This window comes from Phyllostomus hastatus, unplaced genomic scaffold (genome assembly GCF_019186645.2).
Source record: "Phyllostomus hastatus isolate PE091 unplaced genomic scaffold, TTU_PhHast_1.1 phas_scaffold_1066, whole genome shotgun sequence".
NCBI lineage: Eukaryota > Metazoa > Chordata > Mammalia > Chiroptera > Phyllostomidae > Phyllostomus > Phyllostomus hastatus.
The window spans coordinates 16042414-16069443 of NW_025334004.1; the positions used below are offsets into that span (position 1 = coordinate 16042414).

Genomic DNA, 27030 nt, shown 5'->3' on the forward strand with positions numbered 1-27030 from the left:
TTTACCAAAGTATGAATGTCTCGTATACACACGGTTCCACATTTAGCTTTTGTTATGAGCCACAGTCCATGCGGAGACAGGGAGAGCACTCCAGGTCCATACTGTTTGCTCTGCACTTTGTGGTAGGGCTGAAGAATGCAGACACCGTGATGCTCCTGCCAACCAGAGAAAAGGACTGCATCACAGAGAAGATCAGGGGAGTAGCATCTCAGGGTAGTCAGACTGGAGTTTGCAAACTGTCACTGCAAATAAACCAATACATGACAAAGTGGGCGCCTACGTTTGTGTCCCATTGTTTCATCTTTGTTTGAAGGTAAATGTTTGTTTGGCTAACTAAGAAAAGTATATGCTCGTTATCATTAAAGATCCCTGACTATGCTGACAATCTTCCTCACTAATCATTTTCATACACCCCCATGCTCAAGTCCAGGTAAATTACTCAACATGCCCCTGTGTGTTTCATGCACTTCCACCTCCAAGCCCCTGCGCATGCTGTGACTTTTGTCTGGAATGCCCTTCCCCTCCTCATCCCCACCTGTCCTGCCTCCTCCCTGCCTCAGCAACCGCACCCCCACCCAGATGGTCCACAAAATTTCTCCATGTCTTTATCTAACCTATTCTTCAAAGTTCAGTTCAAATGTTACTTCCTCCACGAAGCTTTTCTTGACTCTTCCTTATCACTAGCCATTTCTTCTTTCTCTGAATTTCTTGCTCTCATTCTTTGCTGACATTGGCTACTCTGGGAGAGAAGGGCTTTGGCTAAAGGGTTTAGGGAGGAAGGGTGGTAGACAATCTGGGTCAGAGTATGTGTCTGGAGGTGATACAACATGGGAGAAGTTTGAAAAGAGTATAATGAAAGGATGCCAGAAACACAGTTTAACTACTTTGTGCAATTTTGCTTAGGGGTTAGGTGCAAATTTCCACTGAAAGTCGTCAGCCCTGTAGCTCCTCACACCCTTGGGATAGATTTTCTAGTGTTAGTTTGTGTTTTCAGGGTACTCAACTAATATTGTGTCATCTGCATGTTTATCTGACAATCGTGACAGATGTAGCACCGGTGTGAGGTTGCTCAGACATAGTGTGACGGATTAACATATATCTCATTCAAGGAAATCATGTTACAATAGTAAAACCATTTGTCAACTGGGCTGTAATGTTAAAGCGTGGGTCACGTCTAATTAATACAGTGTGTCAATCTTGAGTGCTAAGATAAATGACGGCAAGCTTAAGTTCTGGCCTACATTTTTAGGAAGAAGGTAGCTGCAGATGTACGGCACTTCGCTACAGAAGCCGTATATGCGGTTGCTCTGGTAGCTCAACACTGCCGAGGACAGGCTGTGCTCTATCTCATACAGGAACTTATGGATGAATTCGCTTTTCATCCTCCCTCTTTCATTGACACACTTTGAAGAAACTGTAAGATTTCAGGAAGAAGAGAGATCACTTACACCATATATTGATTTTATTCTTTAATTGTTATGAACAACTATAAAAAGTGAAATAAAAATTTTAAATGCTCTATTAATAATGCAGAGGCTAGTAAGTGATAAAAATGACTTAAAACAACTGGGCTCCATTGGAATTACTTGAGTATTAAATAATTGATAGTGAATAAAATATTTTATAAGGCCTTGGTTAATTACATCAATTAAATAGAGACGTATTAAAAGAAACTCATGATGGCCTTTAATTAAAGCATGGTTAATAAAATATAAAAGTACTTCAAGGCTTTGGTTATCTTATACTCTACAAGTATATATTTGCAAAATAGCTACCCAGATATTAGTTACCTAAAACAGAGTGTGTGTTTTATCAGACCTCTAGCCAGAAAGCTTTCTTCAGAATTTTATCAGTGAAAGTAACTACACAGTAACCTATATGAATTTGACTATGTACATCCAAAAGGACAAAAAAGAGGCATCACAAAATGACAAATCAATCTGACAAAAGTGGCAGTCGATGCAGTTTCTTTCCTCTGGTAAGTGAACAGATTCATATGAATGACAAGGCCTATAAGAAAGTTCACTAGTTTCACATTATTTAGCAGCCTAAGTTTCACTTTGTAACATATACAAAAGATGGCCATTTTACCTCTTCATGTGTTAAGAGAAAAAGACATGCTGTCACCAGGGGTATAGCAACTACTTGTCTGAGCCCAGGACAGAACTGCTGGCTTGTCTTTTTTTTTTTTTTTTTTTTACCTTGAGGCAGTATTATAGGCAGAGTAAATATTTCCAGACTGCTTCTTCCTGTTTCCGGAAGTGAGGAAAGCACCATCACTTCCACTATGTCTGTTTCCAAAACAGACACCGTGGATATCTGCAAAATGCCTTTGTGCACCTCTGAAAGAAAACGCAAATCAACACACCACCACTGGTGGTCATCAATAAGTTTAAAGGATCTTTTATCTTCCCAAGCAAGATATCACACTATATATATTTTAATATATTTTATTGATTATGCTATTATAGTTGTCCCATTTCCCCCACTTCACTCCCCTCCACCCTGCATACCCTCTCCCACCCACATTTCCCCCCTTTAGTTCATGTCCATGTGTCATAAAAAAAAAAGATATCACATTATAGAACTGCCTTCACTAAATCTTTAGATCCAAATTTATTTACTAGATAGTTAAAGTGACCTTTCAACGTAAGTGACAGGGGCATTTTTGATGCACAGATAAAGGAGTCTCCTGGTAAGATGTCTGTTGGTCTTTTCAACCCAGCCTGGAGGGACTCAGCCTCTTTCTCGGGTGGGGAGGGCTCCATGCCTATCCCTCTTGCATCACCTGCCTGCTCTGGCCCCTTGAATGTCCACTCAAGCTGGTTTGCCCATTCCTAATATTGGGCAAACTCAGCCTTTAGTGTTTTTTGCATCTGTAGTCAAGGTGTTGAGGATGTGGTGAAAAAATGCAGGACTTGAGTTTGTCTTCCAGGAACCTAAGCAATCCGACCTCTGCAGACTGTGCCTGGGACCCACCATGGTTCTCTCCAGACTCCCTGCTCCTGGTGTCCCTGGGGGCTGTTTGGCATGTGCCCACTTTCTTAGGCCCATGCCCCTCCCTTCAGGTGTTCAGTGGATGACCTTTCCTCTTAGGGAGGAAGACTGAGAACATGTGATACAAACTTGACCTCAACTTTCTCACCAAATTTTACACTGTTCCCATCTTCCTGGCATTTCTGTAGGGACAAAATGCAAACCCCTTCTATCTGTGATTTTGAGCTCATGCCCCCAGTGTCCTGTTAGACCACGTGCCGTCAGTTACTTCTTTTTGTTTTCTTGTGTCTTTTAGGATTTCTTCTATTCGGCCCTCAAGAACCCCCTATTTTCAAAGCAGGGACTTCCTTCAACCCTGTTTCCCCACCACAGTTACTATCCAATTCTCTTTTCTCTATTGCAAACTTCTTTTAAATTTTTTTTTTAAATCTTTTTCATTTACTTATCTTTAGAGAGGGAGGAAGGAAGGGAGAAAGGGAGAGAAACATTGATATGTGAGAGATACATTGATTGGTTGCTTCTCAAACACTGCCCCACACAATGGGGGACCTAGCCCGAAACCCAGACATGTGCCCTGACTGGGAATCAAACTGGCGACCTTTCAGTTTGTAGGCCGGTACTCAGTCCACTGAACCGAACCAGCCAGGGCCAAACTTCTTAAAATAAGAGTTGTCACTTACTGACTTCATTTTCCAACCTCTCATCCCTCCCTGACCTCTTTGTCTCTCCACCCCAAAAAGTGACTCTCCCAGGGGTCACTCCTGATGGGCAAACACTCGAGGGCCTCCTCCCAGGACTTGCCCCACTCATGCTTCTGCCACAGTGTACCCTTCATCCAGCCTTCTCCTCCACACTCTTTCTAGGGCAGGCGGCTCCCAGTTTTCTCCTCACTCTGGCCGGTCCTCGGTTTTCTTCACTGCCTTGTCTTTCTCTGTCCACAACTCCCATGGATATAGTTTTTCCCATCTCATACTCTGACTGACCAGATATGTTGAAAAATGGAATATTTAGGCAGAACTTGCACCCACTCTGAGGTTAGCCATAGGTCCTAGCACATTCTATGTCACCTAAAGTATGTATTAAGGTTACCTGTTTGGTCTCATTAAACAACTGGGTTTGCGTCCACTCTGTCTTCTCAAGCCTTCTCAAAAGCTTCCATGATTTCAAGACCAGAAGTCTGTCCTTAAGCTGTGAACTACAGATCTCCATCTCCAAACTCACACTGAAGATCCCCAAATGAAGAGCTTATTGGCTTCAAATTCCCCAAGCTCTTCAGCTTACCCTGGTTCCTCAACCTTCATAACTTCCTTTTGTCTTGACTTTTTACTTCAATTGATGACCTCAAAAACTTCCACCATCCAGCCTAGAAATGTCAGAGTCGTTCCTGCTTTCCAATATCGAATCCTATCCATCCTGTCACTCACGACTGTTCCCCCCTTTTTCTCTCCACGACTGCTGCAAGGGCCTGTGCACGCGGAGTGAGAGCAGGAGCCCGAGCCCCACTGTGGCCTGTAGCTGCATGACTCGGGCAGGACTTAACCTCACTCTGCCTCCACTGCCTCATCTGTGAATGAGTGTGACAACAGTCCCCACCTCATAAGAGTTGTCAGGAGGAATTAAATAAATTGCCCAGACTGGTGTGGCTCCGATGGTTGGGTGTCTTCCTGTAAAGTGAAAGGTTGCCGGTTTGGTCCCTGGTTAGGGCACCTGCCTGGATTATGGGTTTGGTCTCTGGTTATGGTGCATGGGAAAAGCAACCAATTGATGCTTCTCTCTCCCACCAATGTCTTTTTTCCCTCCCTTTCTCCCTCCCTTCCCTAAAAATAAATAAATGAAATCTTGAAAAAAATGAATTAAATAAATTAACACATGCGAGTGCTTAAGAACATCGAAATCCCTCAATAAATGTTAGCTTTTGTCATGATTAATATTGCCTCAAGCCTGGACTACTAGAATAGTTCCCTAACTCATCTCGTTTATTCCATTCTCTTGCCCCTCTGTCCCATCCTTCACACTTGTGCCAGAGTCATCCTCAGAAAAACCAAGTGAAATCACACTAGTCCCATCTGAAAACCTGAGGCTATCCCTTTAACCACAGAACCAAGTCTGGACCCCTTGGAATGATACCCCAGACCCTTTGTCTTCTTCCAGACGTCATCACCATAATCGCCATCTAGTAAACCCTTCTGTGTCCCTATTGCACCAGACTTCTTACCATTCCAAGGGCTTTTTGCTCTGACTTTTATCTTGAGATGAAATACTAACATGGCCCATCCTCCACTGCTTTAAATCCTCAGAAAACTCTTCCCTATCCTCTGCACCCCTCAATTAATGTCCCCTTTACCTCCACTCCTTTCCTCACACCTGGCAGAATTAATTGCTTCTTCCTTTGAGTCTACACAGCACTCTGCTTATTCCTCCTCCACTAAATTGTGTCCTTGACCTCTCCATGCCCTGCAGGGCCTAGACGCAGCATTTTACATCTAGTAGGTACTCATTAATTTTTAAAAATCAATAATGGATTTAAAATATATATATATATATTTAGGGTAAATAGACATACACATTTAGTACTTATAGTCAGAGAGAAATGTATTAGTTCTTATTATTTACCATAAAAGTGCCATTTCACCCACCAGATCTGTAGTTTACCTGGGCATTTAAATAAACAGTACTAAAAAGCTAGATATCATTTTGTTTAAAGAGGCAAGATTCATATCACAAAACTTTCTTTAGGTAAGTGTAAATAGAAATCAAATATTACCTTAAAAATATCTCAGGGATAAACAACCCAACTTCTCTTCATGATACTATTAGGTATATTTAGCCACTTCATTAATTCATTCATGACTGACTTGAGAAAATGTATCAGTATCAACTATGCAACAAACAGATGCACCAAAAACTTCTAAATATGATATGAAAATTCTTTTTTTAAAATATTTTATTGATTAAGCTATTACAGTTGTCCCAATTTTACCCACTTTGCCCAGCTCTGCCCAGTATGGGAATTCTCCAAAGTAACTTTTAAGAGCTGTTAAATGTTTCTCTTTTAGAAAATATGCCACAAAAATGATCTCGCTTATTATCTCCCCACTTTCACCATCTTAAACCCTCTGGAACAAAGTGACCAATATTTGAAATTAATAAGCATTTTGTGTAGTACCTACGAATCCAAGAACCTCAAATGAACTTGAGGGTTTGGCATTGATGACGAAGATGTATCCTTCGGGAGTTCCAGCTAACAGATACAACCCTCGCTGGTCGTAACTGGAAAAGAAGAAGTCTGATTTCACTTGTTCCACTGATAAAACGGGAAACATTTATTAAATAACAGCACAGAGATCCATTCAAAACCAGTCATTCTTATGGTCTGTGATTTTCAATATTATCTGACCTTATAAAAGCCAAGTGATTGCATATAAATGTACTCATTACATTCTAGGCTAATGTTATTTCCAAATTACAAAACAGCCAAGATTTACTAAAGATGGGCAACTATTTCATTATAAGCAAATGAAAGATGACAATAGAGCTTTCTAGATATTTCCAGTGGAAATAAGCAGTTCTCAAATTAGCATTGAGTACATTTCAGTACCCTTCAGGACCAGTACCTGGCTGGAGGAGGAAACATGTGGTGGAATGTTTCTACACCTTCATCAAATTAGAAAAAGTGGGGAAACGCCAATCAGGATAAGTGAGAAGGATCTGTGAAAGAAGCTATGCACCATCAAAAGCTGTGGTACAGAGGAGCTGGGTGTAGCTGGAGGGAGGTTACAGGTCCTTCCCCACTGAGCTGGGTGGAGGGCAGCAGAAAGTGCTGGAACAGCACAGGCAGGAAGCCAGCTCCTCTGGGCGCTAGCTGGGTCATCGCCCCACAGCGCTTCTCTTAACCTCTCTGAACCTGAACTCCCTCATTCGTGGAGGAGGTACGAGCATAACACCTTCCTGACTGGTGGGGCGAGGACCACATTCAATGAGCTACAGTGTGTGACAGGACGCAAATGTCAGTTCTTAAGTAATACCTATGATTATGATACATTAACAAAAGAACGAACAGTAACACATGAGTCCAAACACAATGTCTCTATGCTGCCTTCCTAAAAGTCTTGCTTCAAAACATTTAAAATCATCTAAATGCCCACTAATATACTGTCTTTTAAAAAAAATACTATGTAGCTGTAAAAAAGAACGAGGAAGATTATCATGTGTGGATAGAAACCATCTTCCCAGATACATTATTAAGTGAAAAAAAGGAGATGCAGAACACTGTACATGGTTAGCTCCCTTCAGAGCAAAGGCACTGACTCTGGAGCCCAACTGCCTGGGTTCAAATCCTGACATTTCCCATTTATATTTGTGTGATATTAGGCAAGTTATTTAAACTCTTTGTGCCTCATCTTCCCCACCTGTAAAGTAGAGACAATGCAAATCTCTATCTCATAAAGTTAATACAGTAGAAGTGCCTGGCACACTCTAAATGCTTGGTAATTACTTGTGTCAATAAAAGGAAATACTTATCCTTTTGCTTGTTTATGGATAAACACCTCTGAAAAAAGATGTGAGAAGTTGGTAACAGGCTGCCTCCAGGGAGAAGAACTGGGTGTTCAGGGACAAGGGCAGAACGCCTGTCACTACAGGCCCTTTTGTACCTTTTGAACATTGAACCAAGTCAATATATTAATCTCCAAAACAAAACGTGTAAAACTTAAAGTATAAAGGAACTATGGCTTCACTGGAATTCCCAACAGACAGGTCCGACGGAGTGGCTGCCAGAAGCAGACAGTACGTACACGAGGAGCTGGACGGAGGATTCCGAGAGAAAGGCCTTGTGAACCTCCTGAGGGGACTTGGCGTCCTGGATGTCAAAGAAGTGGACAGAGCCAGCCACAGTCCCCACTGCCACAGACAGGGAGGAGGGAGAACAAGCCAGAACTGTGGTCTGTTAAAAATAAACCCCCAGATGCTTAACTTCACTGTGCCAAAAGCAAACACAAATGCATGCGTGCGCACACACACACACACACACACACACACACACACGAAGCTGGCTCTCCCACACATCAGATTTCTACAGTTTATTCGAAAAGCCTGCAGAACTCGGGAAGAGTGGCCAGTGTTGTGTGGCATGACAAGCTACACATTTGACATTCCTGAGCTAACCGATTACATAATAAGTCAAAGGAATTTGTACATCTTATTCTTTTATCCTAACATTAAGATGATAAAAGTTAAAGACATTTACTAAACTTTAAGCCATGGCTCTATTTTTACCCCTAAATGATTATAAAATCACACCAATAATTGTGCAAAATAAAATAAGAAATTAAAACTAAATTCTGAGCACCTTTTGGACATCTTTATAGAATGTTACGGATTTTTTAAAGTCATCATTCATCTGGTGGGTGACGGCAGACCCTGGGGTGCTGGGATGACGGCAGACGACCCCGGAAAGTAACCATCATCACCAAGTGTCACGTGTCGGTCACCAGAGAACGCAACACAGACCCCTGCTTTCCTCACGACGACTTACAGAATGTCTAAGAGAAAACGTCTGCTTTCATGACCCTCAAGAAATCAGATCCATTTCTCTATAAATTAAACTTTGTAGGTTGTTTTGGTTAAAGTGATAGAATATTAGAAGTAGAAAAGATCTCAGGAGATAATCACTTCCACACAATAGAAATCAGAGTCCAGGAAAAGGGCAGCCATTTGCCCCGGGATCTCATAGCTGGTGACAAAGCTCAGGTGAGAACTCGGGTGCCCCGACCCATTAAAATGCAGTTTCTCGAATAAGCAGGTTTTAATTCTAGTTTTAAAGGTGAATTTTCCAGTTGATTCTGGTTGAGTCTTCAGTGGTATCTAAGTGTGAAACCAGACACAAAATAGTGAGGTTTCTTTTTCATTTTTTAAACTGAAAGACTTTATGGGAGCTCTCAGTGTGTGTGTGTGTGTGTGTGTGTGTGTGTGTGTGCGCGCACGCATGCGTGTGTGGTGTGAGTTCTCAATGTAATCAGTTGAAATTATTCTCCATTCTAGGGCAATAGTGGGCTAGGCTGAAAAGGTACAGCAGTATCCGGAGGGGTCTTATGCACCCTTGCAGGTGACATCAAGGGAAGCTACTGGTAGTGTCCTGTATCCTGCTAGCATGGTGCTGGGCTGGGTTTTCTGAGGTTCACTGCCTAAAACATTCATGGGAACACAGTCGTGGGCATAGGCAGGAAGATCTGGCCCCAACCTATCAATTCCCCCCAGAGCAGCAGTATCTTCCACCAAGGAAAAACTGCCAGCTCTCCCCAGTGAGGGCTGAACCACATGTGTGTATTATGCCTGGTCTGAAGCTCACTGAAGATTTGATGAATTCACTGTGAAAGTTGTCCAGATCTCTCCCCTCTAGTCAGGTGAAGGTGAAGGTGAAGGGAAGCTGTCTAAAGCAGAAAGCAGGCCATCTGATGGTGCCTATTTCCCTCCTTAGCCAAGAAGAAGGTAAGTCCTGATTATGCAGCCCCTGGGGTGGGTTGTCAAATCTGTACGTCTCTCTTCTGTAAAAGGAGATGTGATCAGAGGAACTTTAAGATCTTTTCTAGTTCTAGTAATTCTAATAGAAACAAATACATACAAGCCTTTGTCACAGATTATGGAGTCTACTCATATTTCAGTCTTTTAGGTAAGAATTTTTATCTTTACCTTTTGGGGTGAGTTTTATTTATCCCATTGAATTATGTGTCTTTTTATTTTATAATCTTATGTGCAGTATAAGGCTCCATCTTGTTTTATAATTGAGATTTTAATTTTATAATGGGAAACACTAATTTTCCTACTTACTACCCAAATCCATATTTCATCTAAAACTGTGTAATACAGCAAATGATGACAATTTAAGAAGAGACAATTATCATTGTTCTCTGGTCTTTTTTTGTTTTTAAAATTCTATTATGTAAAAGGCACAGTGAACTGAGAACATAGAAAAAATGGCATCACCTTTTGGCCGGTGTTATGATGAGGAATTATGGTTTGCTTCATATAGCCTCCCTCCTTCTAAATTTTTAAAAATTTTATTTTTCAATTACAGTCTACAGCCAACACTATTGTGTATTAGTTTCAGGTGTAAAGCATAGTGGTTAGAAACTCATATACCTTACACTGTGTTCCCCCAATATTTCAAGTATCCACCTGGCACCATACATAGTTATTACAACATTTTAAAATATATTCCCTATACTGTACTTCACCTTCCCACAACTACTAGGGTATTTTTGAATACCCTCTGAGGAGCCATGCTTTACACCTGAAACTAATACACAATAGTGTTGGCTGTAGACTGTAATTGAAAAATAAAATTTAAAAAAATGTAGAAGGAGGGAGGCTATATGAACTTCTTTTTCCTCCCTCCTCCCACTGTAGTAGGCACTCTTTCCTGATGGCCTGATGTGAGCTTGGCACCTGTGGCACTTGCGTACCACTAAATGAAACTAAATACAGTACGCAGGTGGGTTGAGCTCCTCCTGAGGCCAGACAAGTTCTATACATTATAGTTGATTGACCCAATAACTCTACTTTTAAATTTTTGGCTCAAACTGCTTACAATGGCAATTTTCTTTCATTGCTAACTAATCCCGTTGGGATTAGATGGGGCTATTTAGCTAGTTATTACCAAGGGGATATTTTGTTTCTGAGTAAAAGCACTTAACTGCTAACTCAAGACCCCCTAGCACTCTCTTCCCGTAGCCCTGGCACTGCGGAGTCATCAGCTGGGGGAGCCTCCAGCAGCCCTCTCCCTGAGAGATGGAGAGGAGCAGAGACGCTGCCAATCGGCAGCGAAGTTACAGCATGGAAGAGAGATAAGCCGCTGGAATTTCAGAAATGACTGCAAGCACAGAAACACTTGTCCTTTCCTCTATACAGTGGAGTACCTGAAGTTCCATCCTCTGGGCTGTGGAATATACTTTACGCACAAGAATTACTCTAAATATACAAGGTAAAAAAGCAATAAAGCATCTGTAACAAGTACTGCCCCAGACTATTGACAGGTGAACATGCAAAAGTAGATTAGATTAAAATTCGATATTTTTTTGAAATCTATTTATAAGGCATACTTACTGGGGTGTTCAGATTAATCCTGCTGACAAAAGCTCCATCCTCTAAACACCAAACACAAGCTTCCCCCGAATACGTGAGTGTCTGTGAAAGCGAGAGGCACAAAACTCTGAGTGGAAAACAGGACTCTGCTTTGGAAGGATGTTCTAAGTCCCTTTCTAGTACATCTATCACTCCGGTTATTTAGCATAAAATTTTATTCTTTTCATGTGGATTACAATTATTTCACAATCTCAGCATCAATACTTTTGATGTTAACACATTAACTACTATTTTTAATGTGACTTAAGTAACATAAAAACTAATTAGGCTTACAAATGTGAAATAAAGATTATTTTCTTAGTAACACAATTGAAATAAAAATTACTTGAAAATTCAGTAGATTATTGCCTAGAGAACAAATCTAGAAATAGGAAATTATACATCATTGTTCATTTGATTAATAGACTTTGTTTTTAAGAGTAATTTCAGGACGAAAGAAAATGTGAACAGAAGGCACATAGATTTCCCTCCTCTCCCATACATACAATTTCCATGTTATTGACATCTTGTATTAATGTGGTACATTTGCCAACCTGAAAATCCTCTATTCCACCTCGTCCTTCCCTCCTTCTCTCACTGGACCCCTGAAAACCACTGATCTTTTTACGCTCTCCATAGTTTTGTCTTTTCCGGAATGTCGTATGGAGGAAATCGTACAGCCTTACCAAAGTGGCTCCTTTCACCTAACAATATGCAGTTAAGTTTCCTCTGTCTTTTCATGGCTTAATAGTGAATTTCTCTTCAGTGATGAATACTATTCTATTATATGGATGTACCCCAATTTGTTTATTCACTCTCCTGTTGAAAGACATCTGAGTTGCCTCCTCTAGTGTTCCTGTTTTTGTTTCCTCCTGCTCTCTCGGAATTTTCATGAGATTTCTTAAATAAGACCTGAGACGTGCATATTTTTCTGTTGCAATCCTGCCCCCCCGCCCAGGTACTGGCTCCAGTGCGGGTCTGCTCCCTAAGCTGTGGGTCTGCCTGTCTGTAATTTGGGGGACAGCGGTCTTCCCTGTGACCTCAATTCCCTGGTGGGTCTAAGAAGAATTGCTGATTTTAAATCCATGCAGCTTTTTTCTTGTTGTAAGTCTCCTTACATGCTGGACTGGAAACCTGCAGTTCCTGTTGTTCATTTTAACAAATAATTTTTACTCTTTCACAGGCTCAAGACTGAAAGCAGCTTAACGTAACTACAATGAGGTGCAATTTAAGTTGTTTTCTGACTGCCAGGGAGTGGGAAACATGAAAATGTGGATCAAGTATCTAAATCCTACATGTGGAAAGCTTGCTTAGAATTTTCAACTGAGTTGAAACAACCATAAGAATATACATAATGCTTATCAGAGGATACCTGGATGAAAAATCACATAATCAGAATTTCAAGATTAGAAGAAAACCCAAGTGTAACTATTCCACAATCTATGTACTTTTTATTTGCTATAACTCCCAAATTCCTAATGGATTTGCTGATAAATCATAGGAAAAGTGAAATACGTTTCTTGAGATAAACAATAGGTAAATAGTTAAACACCTGGAAAAAAGATTCTTTTCTAAATGCAAAGGGTAGATATTTTTATTTCTGACTAGACTGAATTCATATTTCGTGCATGGCCACTTCTTCATTTTCATCCCCACGTGGGGCCACATCACTCTGAAAGGTGATAAGTACTAACAGTTTCATGAGTGTAGATGACTCATTAGCAATGAGTGTGTTCAAAGGTCTGGCTTGGAAAATCTGTATGGTGAATATAAACAAAATGTTTCCTAAAATTTCAATTGCCTTGGCCACTGACAGAGAATTACTATTATGGAATTTCAGTATGATAAAGTCATTCTAATTAGGGAGTACATTTGATGATGAAAGTGGTTAGCATTTCTACCTCATCTTCAAGGATAACCTCTATCTCCTATTTGTATCAAGTTGCATGTGGACTTTCCAAATCTCATCTTTAAACTCTATTGTGACACAATAAAATATTCCTTACTATGCAGTATTCGTTTCCAGGTGTGATCAAGTCAATTGCCTGAAATTGCCCATCACAAGCCTCCAGGACTTTATCCAAGGTTGGCTCCTCACCAAAAGTGTAAATGTACACAGATCCCTTTAAATATACCAAAAGAAAAAAAAAAGAAGGAAAATTAATGCAATTGTTATGTGAGCAATTCACCAAACATTTATTAAATGCCTTCTGTGAGCAAGGCACTAATGGGACTAGGTGATGGGATATTACAGATCAACTCCTTAAGACCCTGACCTTGAGGAACTTAAAAATCTAAATGCTTAATGTTTGTTATTAATTCATTCATCTTTTGTGATAATGAATAAATGGGGTACTCTTTTCTTCAACCTCAGGCATTCATTTTTTAAGTTATAAAATGTAATAAAAATTTTTTCTAACTATTGATGTAGGAAATTTGAAATATGTGGGAAACCAGAAAAGTTGTTAAGATGAACTAAGTCTTATTACGCACTAGATCATGGAGGATGCTAACAAAAACTTTTAATAAGTCTCTGTGGAAATTGTGAATATGGGGCCAAAGCTGTCACTTTATGACTTCATCATTCTCAGCTCCAAAATTCACTTCTCAAAAAAAAAAAAAAAACACAACCCGAAACATATCCTTTAAATTATGCATCTCTGCCAAGTAACTATAATATGGTATGGTCACTTAACTTGCAATAAGAAGCCTCCTGCCTACTAATCACAAGTTCTTCAAGTTCAGTTAAACATGAATATTTTTGTTCTTATTTATATAAGAAATACATCTTTGTAGACTCTAAAATCTGGTAGATATTTACTGATTTTACCTTTCATTCATTATCTCAAGAAATACAGGGTCCAGTACAAATAATGCCCCCTTTTTATTATAAAAATCTTTTATTAAAAAATCATAAGCATGAGCCCTGGCTGGCGTAGCTCAGTGGATTGAGTGCGGGCTGGGAACCAAAGTGTCCCAGGTTCAATTCCCAGCCAGGGTACATTCCTGGGTTGCAGGCCATAAACCCCAGCAACCGCACATTGATGTTTCTCTCTCTCCTTCTCTCTCTCTCTCTCCCCCCCTCCCTCCCTCCCCTCCCTAAAAATAAATAAATAAATTTTTAAAAAAATCATAAGCATGTAATTCTGTAACAACAATAACACACTTAAGCACATCATATGACATTTTAGGTGAAATGTTCAAATTAAAACTATACATTATTACACCTACATTATTACCCTACCAACCACACTCAAGCAGGCATTACTTCTGCGGGATCCTGTATTACCTGGGTACACTGTGCCAGACACTGGTCTGGATGCTGGGGCTACATCAGAGGACAGAATAGACAAAATCCCCTGTCCTCATGGAGCTTACGTTCTACTAGAGGATTCATAGTTTGCTGACCCCAGCACTACACAGAAGCTATATTCACTATTTCTTACTTAGAATATTACCACATAGAAGCCAGTTGTTTGTCTAATTGAAATTCCTTTGAAATAATCATTTTTTCTCTCTTGACTTCTTTTAAGATTTTTCTCTTTGTCTTTATTTTTCAACAATTTCACTCTGTTAAATCTCAGTGTGGGTATCTTTTTAGGTCTCCTGCTTGGGATTTACTGGGTCTCTTGAATCTGTAAATTCATGTCTTTAATCAGTTCTGAAAAATATCTCTCTAAGTATTGCCTCTGTCCCACTCTCTCTTCTCTGTGGGATTTCAATCGACCATATATTAGACCTTTTCATGGTATCACTCATGTATCATACCCTCCCTTCTGCATTTCCTGCCTCTTAAGGCTCTGGGCTACATTCTGGGTAACTTCTTCTAATCTGTTTTCCAGTTCATTAATTCTGTCTTTGGCTATGTCCAATTTCTGTTAGACACATTGATTTAATTTTTACTTTTTTTAGTGTAGTTTTCTTTTTTAGAAGTTTTATTTGGCTCTTTCTACCTTCTGTTATACTATTTTTGTATTCTTATTATTTCCTGTTCTAAATATTTTAAGTTTGTCATTTACTTGTCATTTATTAAAATAGAACAGTTGTTTTAACTTCTGATAATTATCAGAAACTACAGTCTTTCCATATTTGTATTTAAACTCCATTTAGGCAGAAAATCATTGAACTCTGTTTGTAATTTGTCTAAAATTGTTGCCAAACAATATAAACTGCTGCTAATCCTGGGCTCTGAAGGTCATTCCATTAATTAGGAGTCTTTCTAATAGTATAATTGAGGTGGACATCTGATGTTACCTTGTATTTATTTCTTTCCCTTCTTTTCTTACAGAACCCATGTTTTCCTCAGAGAACAACTCATGATCTCCATCTCAGTTTATGTTTGGGTGGGTTGACTCTACCCAGGGACCAAGGGCAGGCCTGGCCAATCAGAGCTTAAAATCCATCTGGACACAATAATTGACAGATGGTGGGAGAGGTGACCTGAATTAGTACAATGAGTCTAGATTCAAGGATATTGTTTTCTATTTGGTATTTTTCCATCATGGTCGACAAAAAAGATAGAAATACACACTAGAGTTACAGGAGGCTCTTCTGACTTCATAGTGGTGAGTCTGCAGGGAAAGGGAGACAGACAGCAGAGAGGAACCAGAGCCAAGAGATGGCAGAACAGCAAGGCCAGTGGCTTTAGGGGAGCTCTTGGATTCAGATGAACTCCTTGCCCTTTCAGTTACATGCACAAAAACAAACAAAACTCCCTTTGTTAGTAAAACCTTTTAAATGTGTGTGTGTTTTTTCATTTGCAACTTAAAAGAGTCCTGAATTGGAGAGTATCATTATGCAACCTACCCTGCCCTTCATTCCTGTGATGCAATGATGATAACAATCTGAAAACTGCATACCAAGAAATCACCATCTAGCATACCTTGTCTGTTTGAATCAGCAACATTTTGTAACTGGGAGAAAACATCAAACACTCCACAGGCTGTTCAACCTCAAGAAAATCCTCTATTCTGTAAGTTGAATCTTTAATAATAAAAGAATACACAAAGCCATCCTAGAGATCAAAAACAATGAGATAAATGCAGAAAATCAGTCTCATCAATGCATGGTATACTTTCCTTATCAGACAAGCTAAGAGTCATTGATTACCCCCTACTGTTTATTTTTTGGAATCTTTATCTATATTTACATTATCAAGAATGCCCTGTCTTCTCACCTTTATTTAGAAAACTTTTAACCATATTTCCCGGTCAAGATTCAATTTTATCTCATTTGCGACACATTTTTCAATTACCTAAAATTTTACTGAACTCTCCTTTCTTTGAACTTTTCTAGCATCTATCTTCTTATTACCTTCTTTCTTATAGGGAGGTGGGGAAAACGAGGCAGAGTTGATCGTGTGGTTTGTATATATAGCAGTCTCCTTACTTCAAAGGACACCAGTCTTAATGTCTGCCCTTTAATCATTGTTACGTAGAATTTCTTGTCTTCCTAAATGGCTCAAATGTTAGGGAGGGTACTGTTTGTTTTCTTTATATTCTTCCAATGTAAGTATCCAATAAAATGAGCTAGTTGGTTAGTTGGTTGATTATGAACAGATTTATTTTAGTTTAACTACTCTCAGGAGGAATTTGAGTTACTTCTACAATAGTGAAGAGGCTTTGGTCAAACTCACACATAATGTCTAGAGTAGACCCCATTATAACTAAGAGTAAGCATTTGTGAGATGGCTAGGTTCAGACACTGAGGGGAACATGCAAGGTGATTTCATCATTCTTATCCTCATTCTCTATCGCGCACCGGAGCAGATGCTCCACTCCTTTCTTTAAATTAGTTTTCAGAAAACACCAAGGCCACACAAATGCAGACTACATGTAGGAGGTGGGGGTAGTCCACTGCAAATCCAGATTGTTTCTCATTGGTGGAGCTATATCTCTTACCCTGGCAACACTGACTAGCTACTTCCAGGACCTCTCTGGAGATGTGATCTGTGGCAACAGAAGACACAAAGCCAACAGCAGTCTCAGGACAGTGACCAACAGACCTGAGATCTTAGTGGAGGTCAGCTCCAAACCTTATCAGCACTGACCACCACAGCACGGGAAAGTAACATGGGCTGACCCCTTGGCAGACCTGCTGAGGCTGAGGGAACTCAGAAGGAGTTGGTTCCTTCATTAATAGCTTCTACTCAGTAGGGTTGTTGTGAAGGTGGAGGGCAGATAAATGGTAATAAAAATACAATAAAAAGGAAAATTTTAAAATAGAAATGATAAGGTAATATAAGGAAAAACACTTAGAATGGTGTCTGGCACAAAATAAGCAGCAAGTAAATGCTGGCTATTAATATGAATTAATAACATGAATAACAGTATGTTACAGGTAAACTAAATGGGCACACAGAAGAGGCTAAGCTAAAGCTTGGACGAAAGGTCCCATTTGTGTCTGAAAACTCAATACATTAGCTACACAAAAAAGAATGAAATTGGGTGACAGACATTAGGTGTTTGGAGGAGGCATGGATTTTTAAATGTTTATTTTTGCCTTTTTGCAATAAGATAGATAGATGGTAGTTCATGATACTGTGATCACTATTTTTGTATATATTTGAAATTCTCATAAAAAGTTTTATAATAGCATCCAAGAAGGAAACAATTTTAATTAATAATCTGACAGAAACTGACATCACAAATGATGGCTCATAACAATAAATGACAGCAAATGGCAATTGTATATTTTCTTGAAAGCAATTAATTTTGAAGAAAAAAATACATTACTATTCCAGAAGCAAGCACACCTCCCTTCTGGTACACCATGGTGATCGGGCTGATGAGAAGTCTTCCGTCTTTCGGAAAAGAAAAACAACGTGAAACCGAGGACACAAAAGTGCAACACAGAGTACTTCATCTCATCTGATTTCTGAGCACTGCTCATTTGTTTGTAATCCTTTTTTTCTAAAAACCAATTTCGTATTAGAATATGTGCCATGACGCCTCCCAAGAAATGACTAATGAAGGCTGCTTAGCCATGATTACTACTGTAAATCACACAAGTTTTTTTGAGGTCAGTGTCATCAGATCTATGACATATATATTGTAGTAATAGTTAGTATATATATATATATATATATGAAAGCCTTGTCAGAGATTTTAGGACACCAAGGGAAAAAACTATATTATCATCATCAAGCTGTATACTGAAGTTCTGAACATTTTATGGTGTGTAAATTTATACCTCAGTAAATAAAGCACATTGGTAAAAGAAAGAAAAAGTTCTCTAAGAGCATTTTTTATTGTTGTTTAACTACACTAGTCCCAATATCCCCCCCGTTGCCCTCCCCTGCCCTGCCTTCCACCCCCCCTCAGTCAGTCCCCACCCTGGTGTCCGTTACCCTGGGTCCTTACAAATGTTCCTTAACCAGACTCTTCCCCCTCTTTCCCTGTTTGCCCTCTCCTCCTTCCCCTCTCATCACTTATTAATAAAATATTTGCCTTGGATGTTGTATACTTGAAACTAATATAATATTATATGCTAATTACATGTCAATAAAAATACATTGTCCTTGAAGGAAAATAACAAAAGCTTATTACTTGTTATGTAAAGAAACCATGAGAACTTCAAGATCAAAATCTCAGATGGCATCCATCAAATTGTTTGTTTACTGTGTATTAGGTGCTCGGCATTTTTCCAGATGTTAAGAAGGATACTGTCTTTTCCTTCGAGGACTATTTACCTCCCAGCAGTCTCTTCTTTCCCAGTCCAGCTGCTACGAAAGTCCAGCTTCTTATGACCCCTTCCCTAGTCCAGGTGCCTGTTGCTTATAGCCACCTGCTTCTAGGATCTTCCTTTCTTGAACAAAGGCTAAATGAACCTCCCTAAGCACAAACCAGATGTGGTACATCCCCATTCAGGAATGTTTGATGTCTGTCCACTGTCAGTTGAATTAACTAGAAACATGTCAGCTTACATTTAAGGGCAAATATGGTCTAGATGACTTTTCGTTCCCCACTACCCCTGCGTAAAACCTGGTGCTCCAGACAAACTGTACCACTTCTTGTATCTCCACCTACCCCACACTTTTTTTCTCTACACAGATACCATTGCCAAAAAGTCTACCTACTCTTATCTCTGTCTGTGAGCCCATCCTTCAAGGGCCATTTCAAATACCACCTTCAAAGTAACTTAACTTGGTCCGTTTCCCTCCTCCGAATTCCCACAGAACTTGGTGAAGTCCTCCCTTGGCGAAATCATCCTATTCTACCTGATTGTAATTAAATGGCTAGTTGTCATAGTCTTTAATAAAATAGAAATCACTGGAAAGTAGAGATTATGAGATTGAATATTTGCCATCAGTGTCAACTCTGAAGCACCTTGCTTCGTGCTTAGTGCTTTGGTTTACACATGTGATTTGATAAACATCTATTTTGGAAGTACTATGAAAACAATTAGAAATAGTATACAGGAAGAAATAGCTTACATGTCCAACTACACATGATTAGGTCCTAAATTGGGTATAATATACTACAAGTGTGACAGAAATTTGGAAATGAGAAACATTGTTTTATAATTCATTTTACACATACATACAGGCACTAATTTACTGTGTAGAAACCTCTGGGATTAAACTTTGGAGGCAAAGGACAAGTGACACACAATTCCTGGCTTCAGAGAGTTGACGACTGGTGGGGAAGACGGACATGCACATGAGGCGTCTTGATGGGACAGGGTGCGGCTCTGAGGAAGCACCAAGTCTGAAGGAACTCCAGACTGGGCACCTAACTGTGCCTGCAGGTGGGGTGAGAGCAGGGAAGGCTCCACAGAGGACAATTTTACCAGGTAAACAAGGAAGAGAGGCACATCCTAGACAAAGGTCACTGCAAATAGCAGAAGGCAGAAGTTAGGGAGAGCCCAAGAGTGATGAGAACTAAAAAGTCTCAAGTGGGAGTAAGTGACATTGGAAATGCAGGCCAGAAAAAAAGGTTCACTCTTTGGAAAGCTGCGGGATGGCACCGTGGATGCGAGATTAGAGAGTGAACAAAGCCTGGAGGGTACAGGTGAGAGTAAAGGAACGTCGAATCTAACCGTCTCAGTTGTATCAGTGGAGTAAGAGTCAGGGATGGGAGAGGGAGTGGCTGAGGAGGGACCCTGCCACTGGTGGACACTTGCTGTGGGCAGTAGTGTTTGAGCTGGGAACTGGTGAGTTCAGAGAGCAGAGTGGCAAGGGGATGAGCCAGAAGTCATGTCTGTGGAACGATGGGAAGAACTGATGTCTAGACAGGAGACTTGTACTGGGGAGTAGTAGGAACTAACACTGAATGGAACAGGTAGGACCAGACTAGAGAGGACTTGAAAGCAAGGTGGAGTAATCCTTGAGTTACATGCTAAAAACAGTCTTCAAGAAGGGCAGTTTGGCAGGAATGAGCTGCCTGGCTTGAGCCAGCTGTTGATTAAGGTCAATGAAGTCAGTCCTAAGGTCGCTGCAAAAGTCAAGGTGTGAAGTAATAAGAGTAACTGGAATGGAGAGTGCAATGGACAGGTGTGGGGTTTGCTCTGGCAGAGTTCCCTTCTCAAAGGGTCTACTCCTAGTCCCTCCTGCATCACAGGCCCAACTCCAGCTAGAACTGATGGGACTGGGAATGGACACCAGACCTAAAGAGAATATTGATCATGTTCTCTTGGAAATTCTAACCACTTAGCATAAAGGCAACTTTCAAGATGGCAGTTGGACTTAGAAGAGCACCATAGAGAAAGGTGTTGAGAGGACAGAGGGCAGGAAAGAACACATTAGCTTATTAAACAGAACAGGCATATGTATGGGAAAGGAGGCGGCAAGGTAGCTAAGAATGCAGACTCTGCATTTTGTAGCCTGGCTCAGGTTTCAGCGCCACAGGTTGCTAGTTATGGGAATTCAGGTTTGTTAACTTCTCAATGCCTCCATTTCCTCCTCTATATCATGGAGATAAAAATGTACCTCCTTGTAAAGCTGTTTTGAGGATTACATGAATTATAGATTGGGATTTATATAATCTATTAGGAATCCTATAGGTTATAGGATTACTGCATTAGAGAGTGTTAGCAGAGTGTCTGGAGCATGTAATATTTAAGAAACATTAGGTAGCTAGAAGGTTTAGGACTACAGGATAAAGGAGAAGAAGGAATCCAAGATGTCTCTAAGAAAGAGAAACATAGAAAATGAAACATTCATCTTCAAGTGCAAAACCATCACCAACGGTTGTACACTTTTGGGAATATAAAGCAAAGTAGTTTCTCACCCACTGATGGTATGTCTTCTGCCTTATTAAGCACAGTCACCTTCAAGGTTTCTCCACTAATCAGTAGGAGATGACCCTCTTCACAGCCAACGTACAGGTCACTTGTTGGAGTCCAGCAGTGCATAGTCGGGTGCAGCAAAGGATATAGATCATCTTTGGGCTGCAGGGAAAGATTAGAAACCTTGTATTATGACAACAACTATGGCCTAAAAACCAGAGAAATACCCAACAAAACAATTTCCAAGAGGAAACAAATATGTACATATGTACATTCATTGGCCCCACCATTTGCTAAGATCTAACCGAACTCCTTTCTTCCTCCACTTCTCTACATCTTAACTCACTAGAAAAAAATAAGCCATTCTTGCCAACGCATTCAGAGTTCTAGTGTCACAGATTTCCATGGGTTTTGATTAGTAACTTCTATACTGTTTCCTGGTGGGGGGTTTTTTTATCTCGAATTTATGAAAGTCATCATCTAGCTACAACCTCTCTTTGTGAGGAAGACTTTTATAACATTCCTCCCTCCTGCTTCTGCAGGGGGCTTGGATGTGGTTTTCCTGGGGCAGCGGCGGAGAGGCTGCCTTGGTGCCCTGCTTAGTTAGCTTCCGTGGCAAATGAGGAGACGACTCCTTGTATGATTCTGGTGGCCTGTCCAGTTTGGTTCGTGAAACACCCTACGTGACTTTGATTTTAGGGAAAACTCAAAGTCAAATGCACACGATCTATGGGATGTACCTAGAAAAAAAGTTGGCTTTGGAGACTAAAAAATAATATGGGCCAAGGGTGTGAGGTAAAATTCTCCCTATAAAGGAATGTTTTAGGCTTTGTGGACTGCATTGCTCTCTGTATTGCCACATACCCACCCCACCCCCCCTTTTTAAAACAACCCTTAAAAAAGTATGAAAAACATTTGTAGCTTGGGGCCATACAAAAGCACATCATAGTCTGTTGGTCGCTGCCTTACACAGTAATACCTCAGTATTATGCCTCCGGCAGCCTTAAATGCTTGTGACCAGCAGAGCAGAGGGTGCCCCCCTCCCCTTTTTGTATGGACGGAGCAGGTCTCCTTGTAAGCCTAGGACCACCTGCTCTCTTTCCTGGAGGTCAAGGTAGTTGTAACAGCAGTTTTGGGCATGTCCCCTTGCCTCCCCCGCCCCAGGATTGAGATTGTGAACTCAGGATATCATAACATGGCATTCCTTCCTTTCTATTTAAACAAATCAAACTTATGGAGCTTAAATTTGTTTGTTTGTTTTCATTTGTATGGAGAACAGAAGGTTTTGTATTTATCTGAGCTTTTTGTTTTGCTATACTCGTATCTAGAATTGCATTAGCTACAACATATCTTTGTTTCCTTTATACATCCTTACACCCATAGGAATAGAAAACATTTTTAATGAGCCAAATTACCAGAATTGCTAAATTCCTTGAGAGTCCCATGTTTATTTCATTCATGTATTCATTCATCTAACAAATATTTATTGGATACTCATGGCACCCCAAAGCACAGGAGTGTGGCAATGCAGAAAACACAAAAAAACCCCTGCAGTCATACATATTGGTGAGGGGAAACAGAGTGAAATAAATGAGTTCAAGATACAGACTGCTATGTGTTGCAAAGGGCTGTGGGGAAAATGAAGCAGGGTGAGCTGGAGTTGGCTCCACAGTTGGGGAATACTTCACACCCACACAGATGGTGAGTTTTCTACTCAGAACTTCCCAGCACATGCAAGTTACCTTTCTAATAAACACTCAATTAATGGAATAGAATATCATATGCTGCTCTTTTAACTTAGGAAAGGCATGTCATTTTAAGGTAAAGCAGGTGTGACACTATCAAAGTAACTATTTCTACTAAATTCTCAACTTATATAAATTTGTTGTACAATTGATGTTTCAGCAAACATCCATTGGGCTTTGGTTACATACTGGGCATTGCACCAAGACGTAGGGAATCCCTCCTCTCAAGAGGAGAGCCACCTACTGAGGGAGGAACCGGCATCAACAAACACGAGACTCAGAAAATGTGGTGGGTTATGGCGGAGGAGTGTGTGGAAATACAGGGGTGGGAAGAAGTAGGGTTAAGTGGTGAGTACATGAAACCATTTATTCTTGTGTTACTTTAAGTTAATTCTTATGTTGTTTTCCATACAAACAACTGTAAACCTATTTTTGCCCACCCTGTATTGCACAGGCACCCGTAAGAAAGCAATTGGTTCTTCTTGGTGGGGTGAAGGAAGTGTAGAGAAAGAGAATTCTCATTTGAGATGGATCTTGACACACGAGCAAGGCAGAAATCATACATAGGAACAATCACGATAATTTTTAAAAGAATAGATTGACTTTGATTGTATAATTGGTCTATCTCATACCCTCATGCCCTTAGATTGTTGAAAATAAAACTTGAATAACAATCTGGCCATCCAGTAGGACAAACAAAGGGACAAAACCAAATGGATTAAACTGCTACTAATTAATGACATTTTTGTGGTGTGTGAGATTTGACTCATTGAAAAGAATTACTCTCTGAACACCACTATTTAAAAGTCTTTTGGGTTGTCTTAATGACATACAACCTTAGACTATAAATCACGATAAGACAGACTCTACCTCATATTGCAATGGGTTTAAAATATTAAGGACACACGTATCTGGTCCTCACAGCACCAGCGAATCTGTGCATATGCAACAGAAGGTGGGGGTTAAAACTTGCAATTTTCTGGCTGGCTATGGTAAACTAGTATTATGTGTGGCTTTTCTTACTTTAAGATAAATCCCGGCTTGTTTTCCTGTTACTTCCTTTCATTAATAAATGTTTTCTGTGCCAACCATATATATTTTTTTGTTTATTGATGTCAGAGAGAGGGGAGGAGGGAGAGAGAGAGAAAGAGACAGAGGGGGAAGATCAGTGTGAGAGAGGAACATTGATGGGTAGCCCCCCCATACGTGCCATGACCAGGGATTGAACCCACAACCTAAGTATTGAATAAATTGAACCCGTGACCTTTGTGTGTGGACGATGCTCCAACCAACTGAGCCACACCCGCCAGAGCTGTTCTGTGCCATTTAAAAAGTAAATGTGATATTATGTGGATTATGTGAGTAGAAACAATAATTTCTAATTCTGAAAATTTTGAGACTTGTAAAAGAAAAGGCATGGATAGTACTTAAAAATTTGTTGATAACACCACCTTTTTGTTTAATCCTCTGGAACCATGATTCAAACACTTTGGTCACTTGAAGAGCAAACATCGAAAACTTGAGTCCAACTCAATCTTGCTTTAGAAAATGTAAGCACCTGAATGTGTTTCACAATACTTGAGTTTATAAAAGAGATTCTTATTTAGCAACTTATTTTTTTTAAGGTAGATGGAAAAAGGGAAATGGACACTTGAGATTAAATTAATTATTTGGGATCCAATCTCTGGCCAGATAACATCTGCCTTTGATTCCCCCATGCTACTACTAGATACAGTTCTAATGCCCTAAATAGGTTGTGAAACGTGATGCGGGCCTATTTAAGGGCCTCTAATGGATCTTTCTATTATTAGCTACAAGAGATATAATGAGAGCATTTAATGTTTGTAATTTTGTAAAAGTACACAGCTTGTCAATTTCTAAGACTCTTATATAGATCGAGTCATTACTGATTTCTTTGCCACTGGTACCCAGGTTGCAAAAAGATGCCATTCAAAGGAATGAATTAGAATCAAGACATTTGAGCTCTATTTTATGCTTTCAGTCATTGTATAGACATTAATTAATGTTTTAGCCATTTTTCTCTCCTTCTTTATCTATAAAATAAAGAAATAAATACTGGGAAAGTTAACTTCCTATTTAAATGCAAAGTGCAAGACTTTATTACTATTCCTTGTATGATTTAGAGATGTCAAATGCTCATATAACTATGAGCATTTTTAAAATTGTAACTCCACATTTAGATATTGAGGGAAGGCATTCCAATAGCATTTTTCAAATGACAAGGACAACTGCCTGAAATGTAAATATTTTATGCAGGGTTTATCGTGTTGGTACAAAATGTGAAAGATGAGGGCTCCTCCAGAAAAAAAAGATTTGAGATAGTTGACGGTTTGGAGTCCTAGGAATCAAATACTAAACACAGAAACTTTTTTTTTTAAGTTGTAAACCCTGATGGCTGATCTATTTGTGTCTCCTTGCTGCCCCACCGTGGTGAGTGTGGTTGGGTTCCCAAGGCTCAGGTCTGTGCTATTGAAAGGAATGAGTCATCTTCCCTAATCTAAAAGTGAGTAATTGTCATTCTTTAGAAGAAACAGAAAGAGCATACAATCTTTTCTCTTGCTTGCCAGAGCTTATTTTTGTGGTACCTACCACATTGAATTATTTTTAGCACTCGCGTAATGCAGGTTGGAGAGGCTTGGAATCAAGCTCCTCACCTTCGTCTCAAAGGCACGGCATGTGCTGTTGCTCTCTGCTCTTTTCCTCCCTCTCGAACATCACCTGCTTTTCACTCTCCCCTCGTTGACTGTGCTCCAGCTGTATGGCTTTTTTCTCAGCTCCTCAAACACACTGAATTATTTCCTCCCCCTAGGATCTTTGTACATGCAGGTCCCCCTCTTCCTAGACACTCTGTACCCTGCTTGTATGTAGCATGGCCTCTGAGGCCTTAAAGTCTCACCTTAAGTGTCATCTCCCCAAAGGCCAGACCAGCACATGTTAATCTTGTCCTTACCTCCATCCCCCATTTAGCCTGCTCAAATAATTACATTTTGCAATGATGTAACACATCTCCTGACTTTGGGTGTTGTTACTCTGTCTTCCTGATAGAATGTAAGCTCCAACAGGCAGGGATTATGATGCCCAGTTGGTCACCATGTAACCCCATTGCCGAAAACAGTGCCTGCTACATGGGAGGAGCCTGACGAATTTGCTGAATGAATGAATGAATGAATGAGAATGCAACTGCTGACAAACCCCCTTTTGAAACTTTCTTCCATTGTTTTCCACTGTCTGGCTCTTCCCTGGACTTGCTCCTATTCTGTGACTGTTCCTTCTCACTCATCTTCCCCCACTGTGCCCCCCCACCCACCCACCATTGGCAGTCAGTTTCCCCTTTGGCAGTCTTCCCTCACACCCCTTCTCTCCTTTTTCACCCCTCCCCTCCAGGCTTCCACTGCCCATCTGCGGCAATGACTCTGACACTCTGTGTCTGCAGCTCTGACTTTTCCCTAATAGTCACTTTGCCAACTTCTACCCCACATCTCCGTCTGGAGGCCTTCCCAGCACCCCAAATGCAGTATACTCCAACACTGAAACCACATCTGGGCTCCCTCTTTCAGTTAGCAGTGCCATTGTCTTCCCAGTCACCCAAAACCTCAAAACTCCAGCATCTTCATCTCTCCTGGTCTCCAGGCTAATCTGTATCAGCAACCAGGATGGGTCTCGCTACCCTGCACGCCGCATGGGATGATTGTGTGAAGGCAAACAGGCAGACATGCCAGGCAATTACCCTGAAAGTTTCGGCCTCTTCGCCTACTAGCCCAGCGACGGCTGACAGTGGGAGGACAGGTCCATACATGAGATCCTTGGGCAGCGAATTGGGGAATATTAAGTCTTTTTCATCAAAAAATGACCCATCTTCCGTAGGTAGTTTTGCTGGCCTACAGAAGAAAGAAACATCAGAATAATCATATTAACAGAAACT

The 27030-nt window shown here is 40.3% G+C and overlaps 1 protein-coding gene across 1 annotated transcript in view; it reads right to left on the minus strand.

The window, feature by feature from the left end:
* Positions 1-27030, minus strand: part of CFAP43 (cilia and flagella associated protein 43) — an 81062-nt gene that overhangs the window by 40343 nt on the left and 13689 nt on the right. The window contains exons 5-15 of the mRNA XM_045854402.1: positions 26836-26986; positions 21345-21504; positions 17850-17917; positions 15998-16129; positions 13122-13238; positions 11098-11178; positions 7791-7939; positions 6164-6267; positions 2202-2342; positions 1242-1414; positions 6-155 (exon numbers count right to left, since the gene is read on the minus strand). Coding sequence (XP_045710358.1) covers positions 6-155; positions 1242-1414; positions 2202-2342; positions 6164-6267; positions 7791-7939; positions 11098-11178; positions 13122-13238; positions 15998-16129; positions 17850-17917; positions 21345-21504; positions 26836-26986 — 1426 coding nt within the window. The remainder of the gene's footprint in view (positions 1-5; positions 156-1241; positions 1415-2201; positions 2343-6163; positions 6268-7790; positions 7940-11097; positions 11179-13121; positions 13239-15997; positions 16130-17849; positions 17918-21344; positions 21505-26835; positions 26987-27030) is intronic.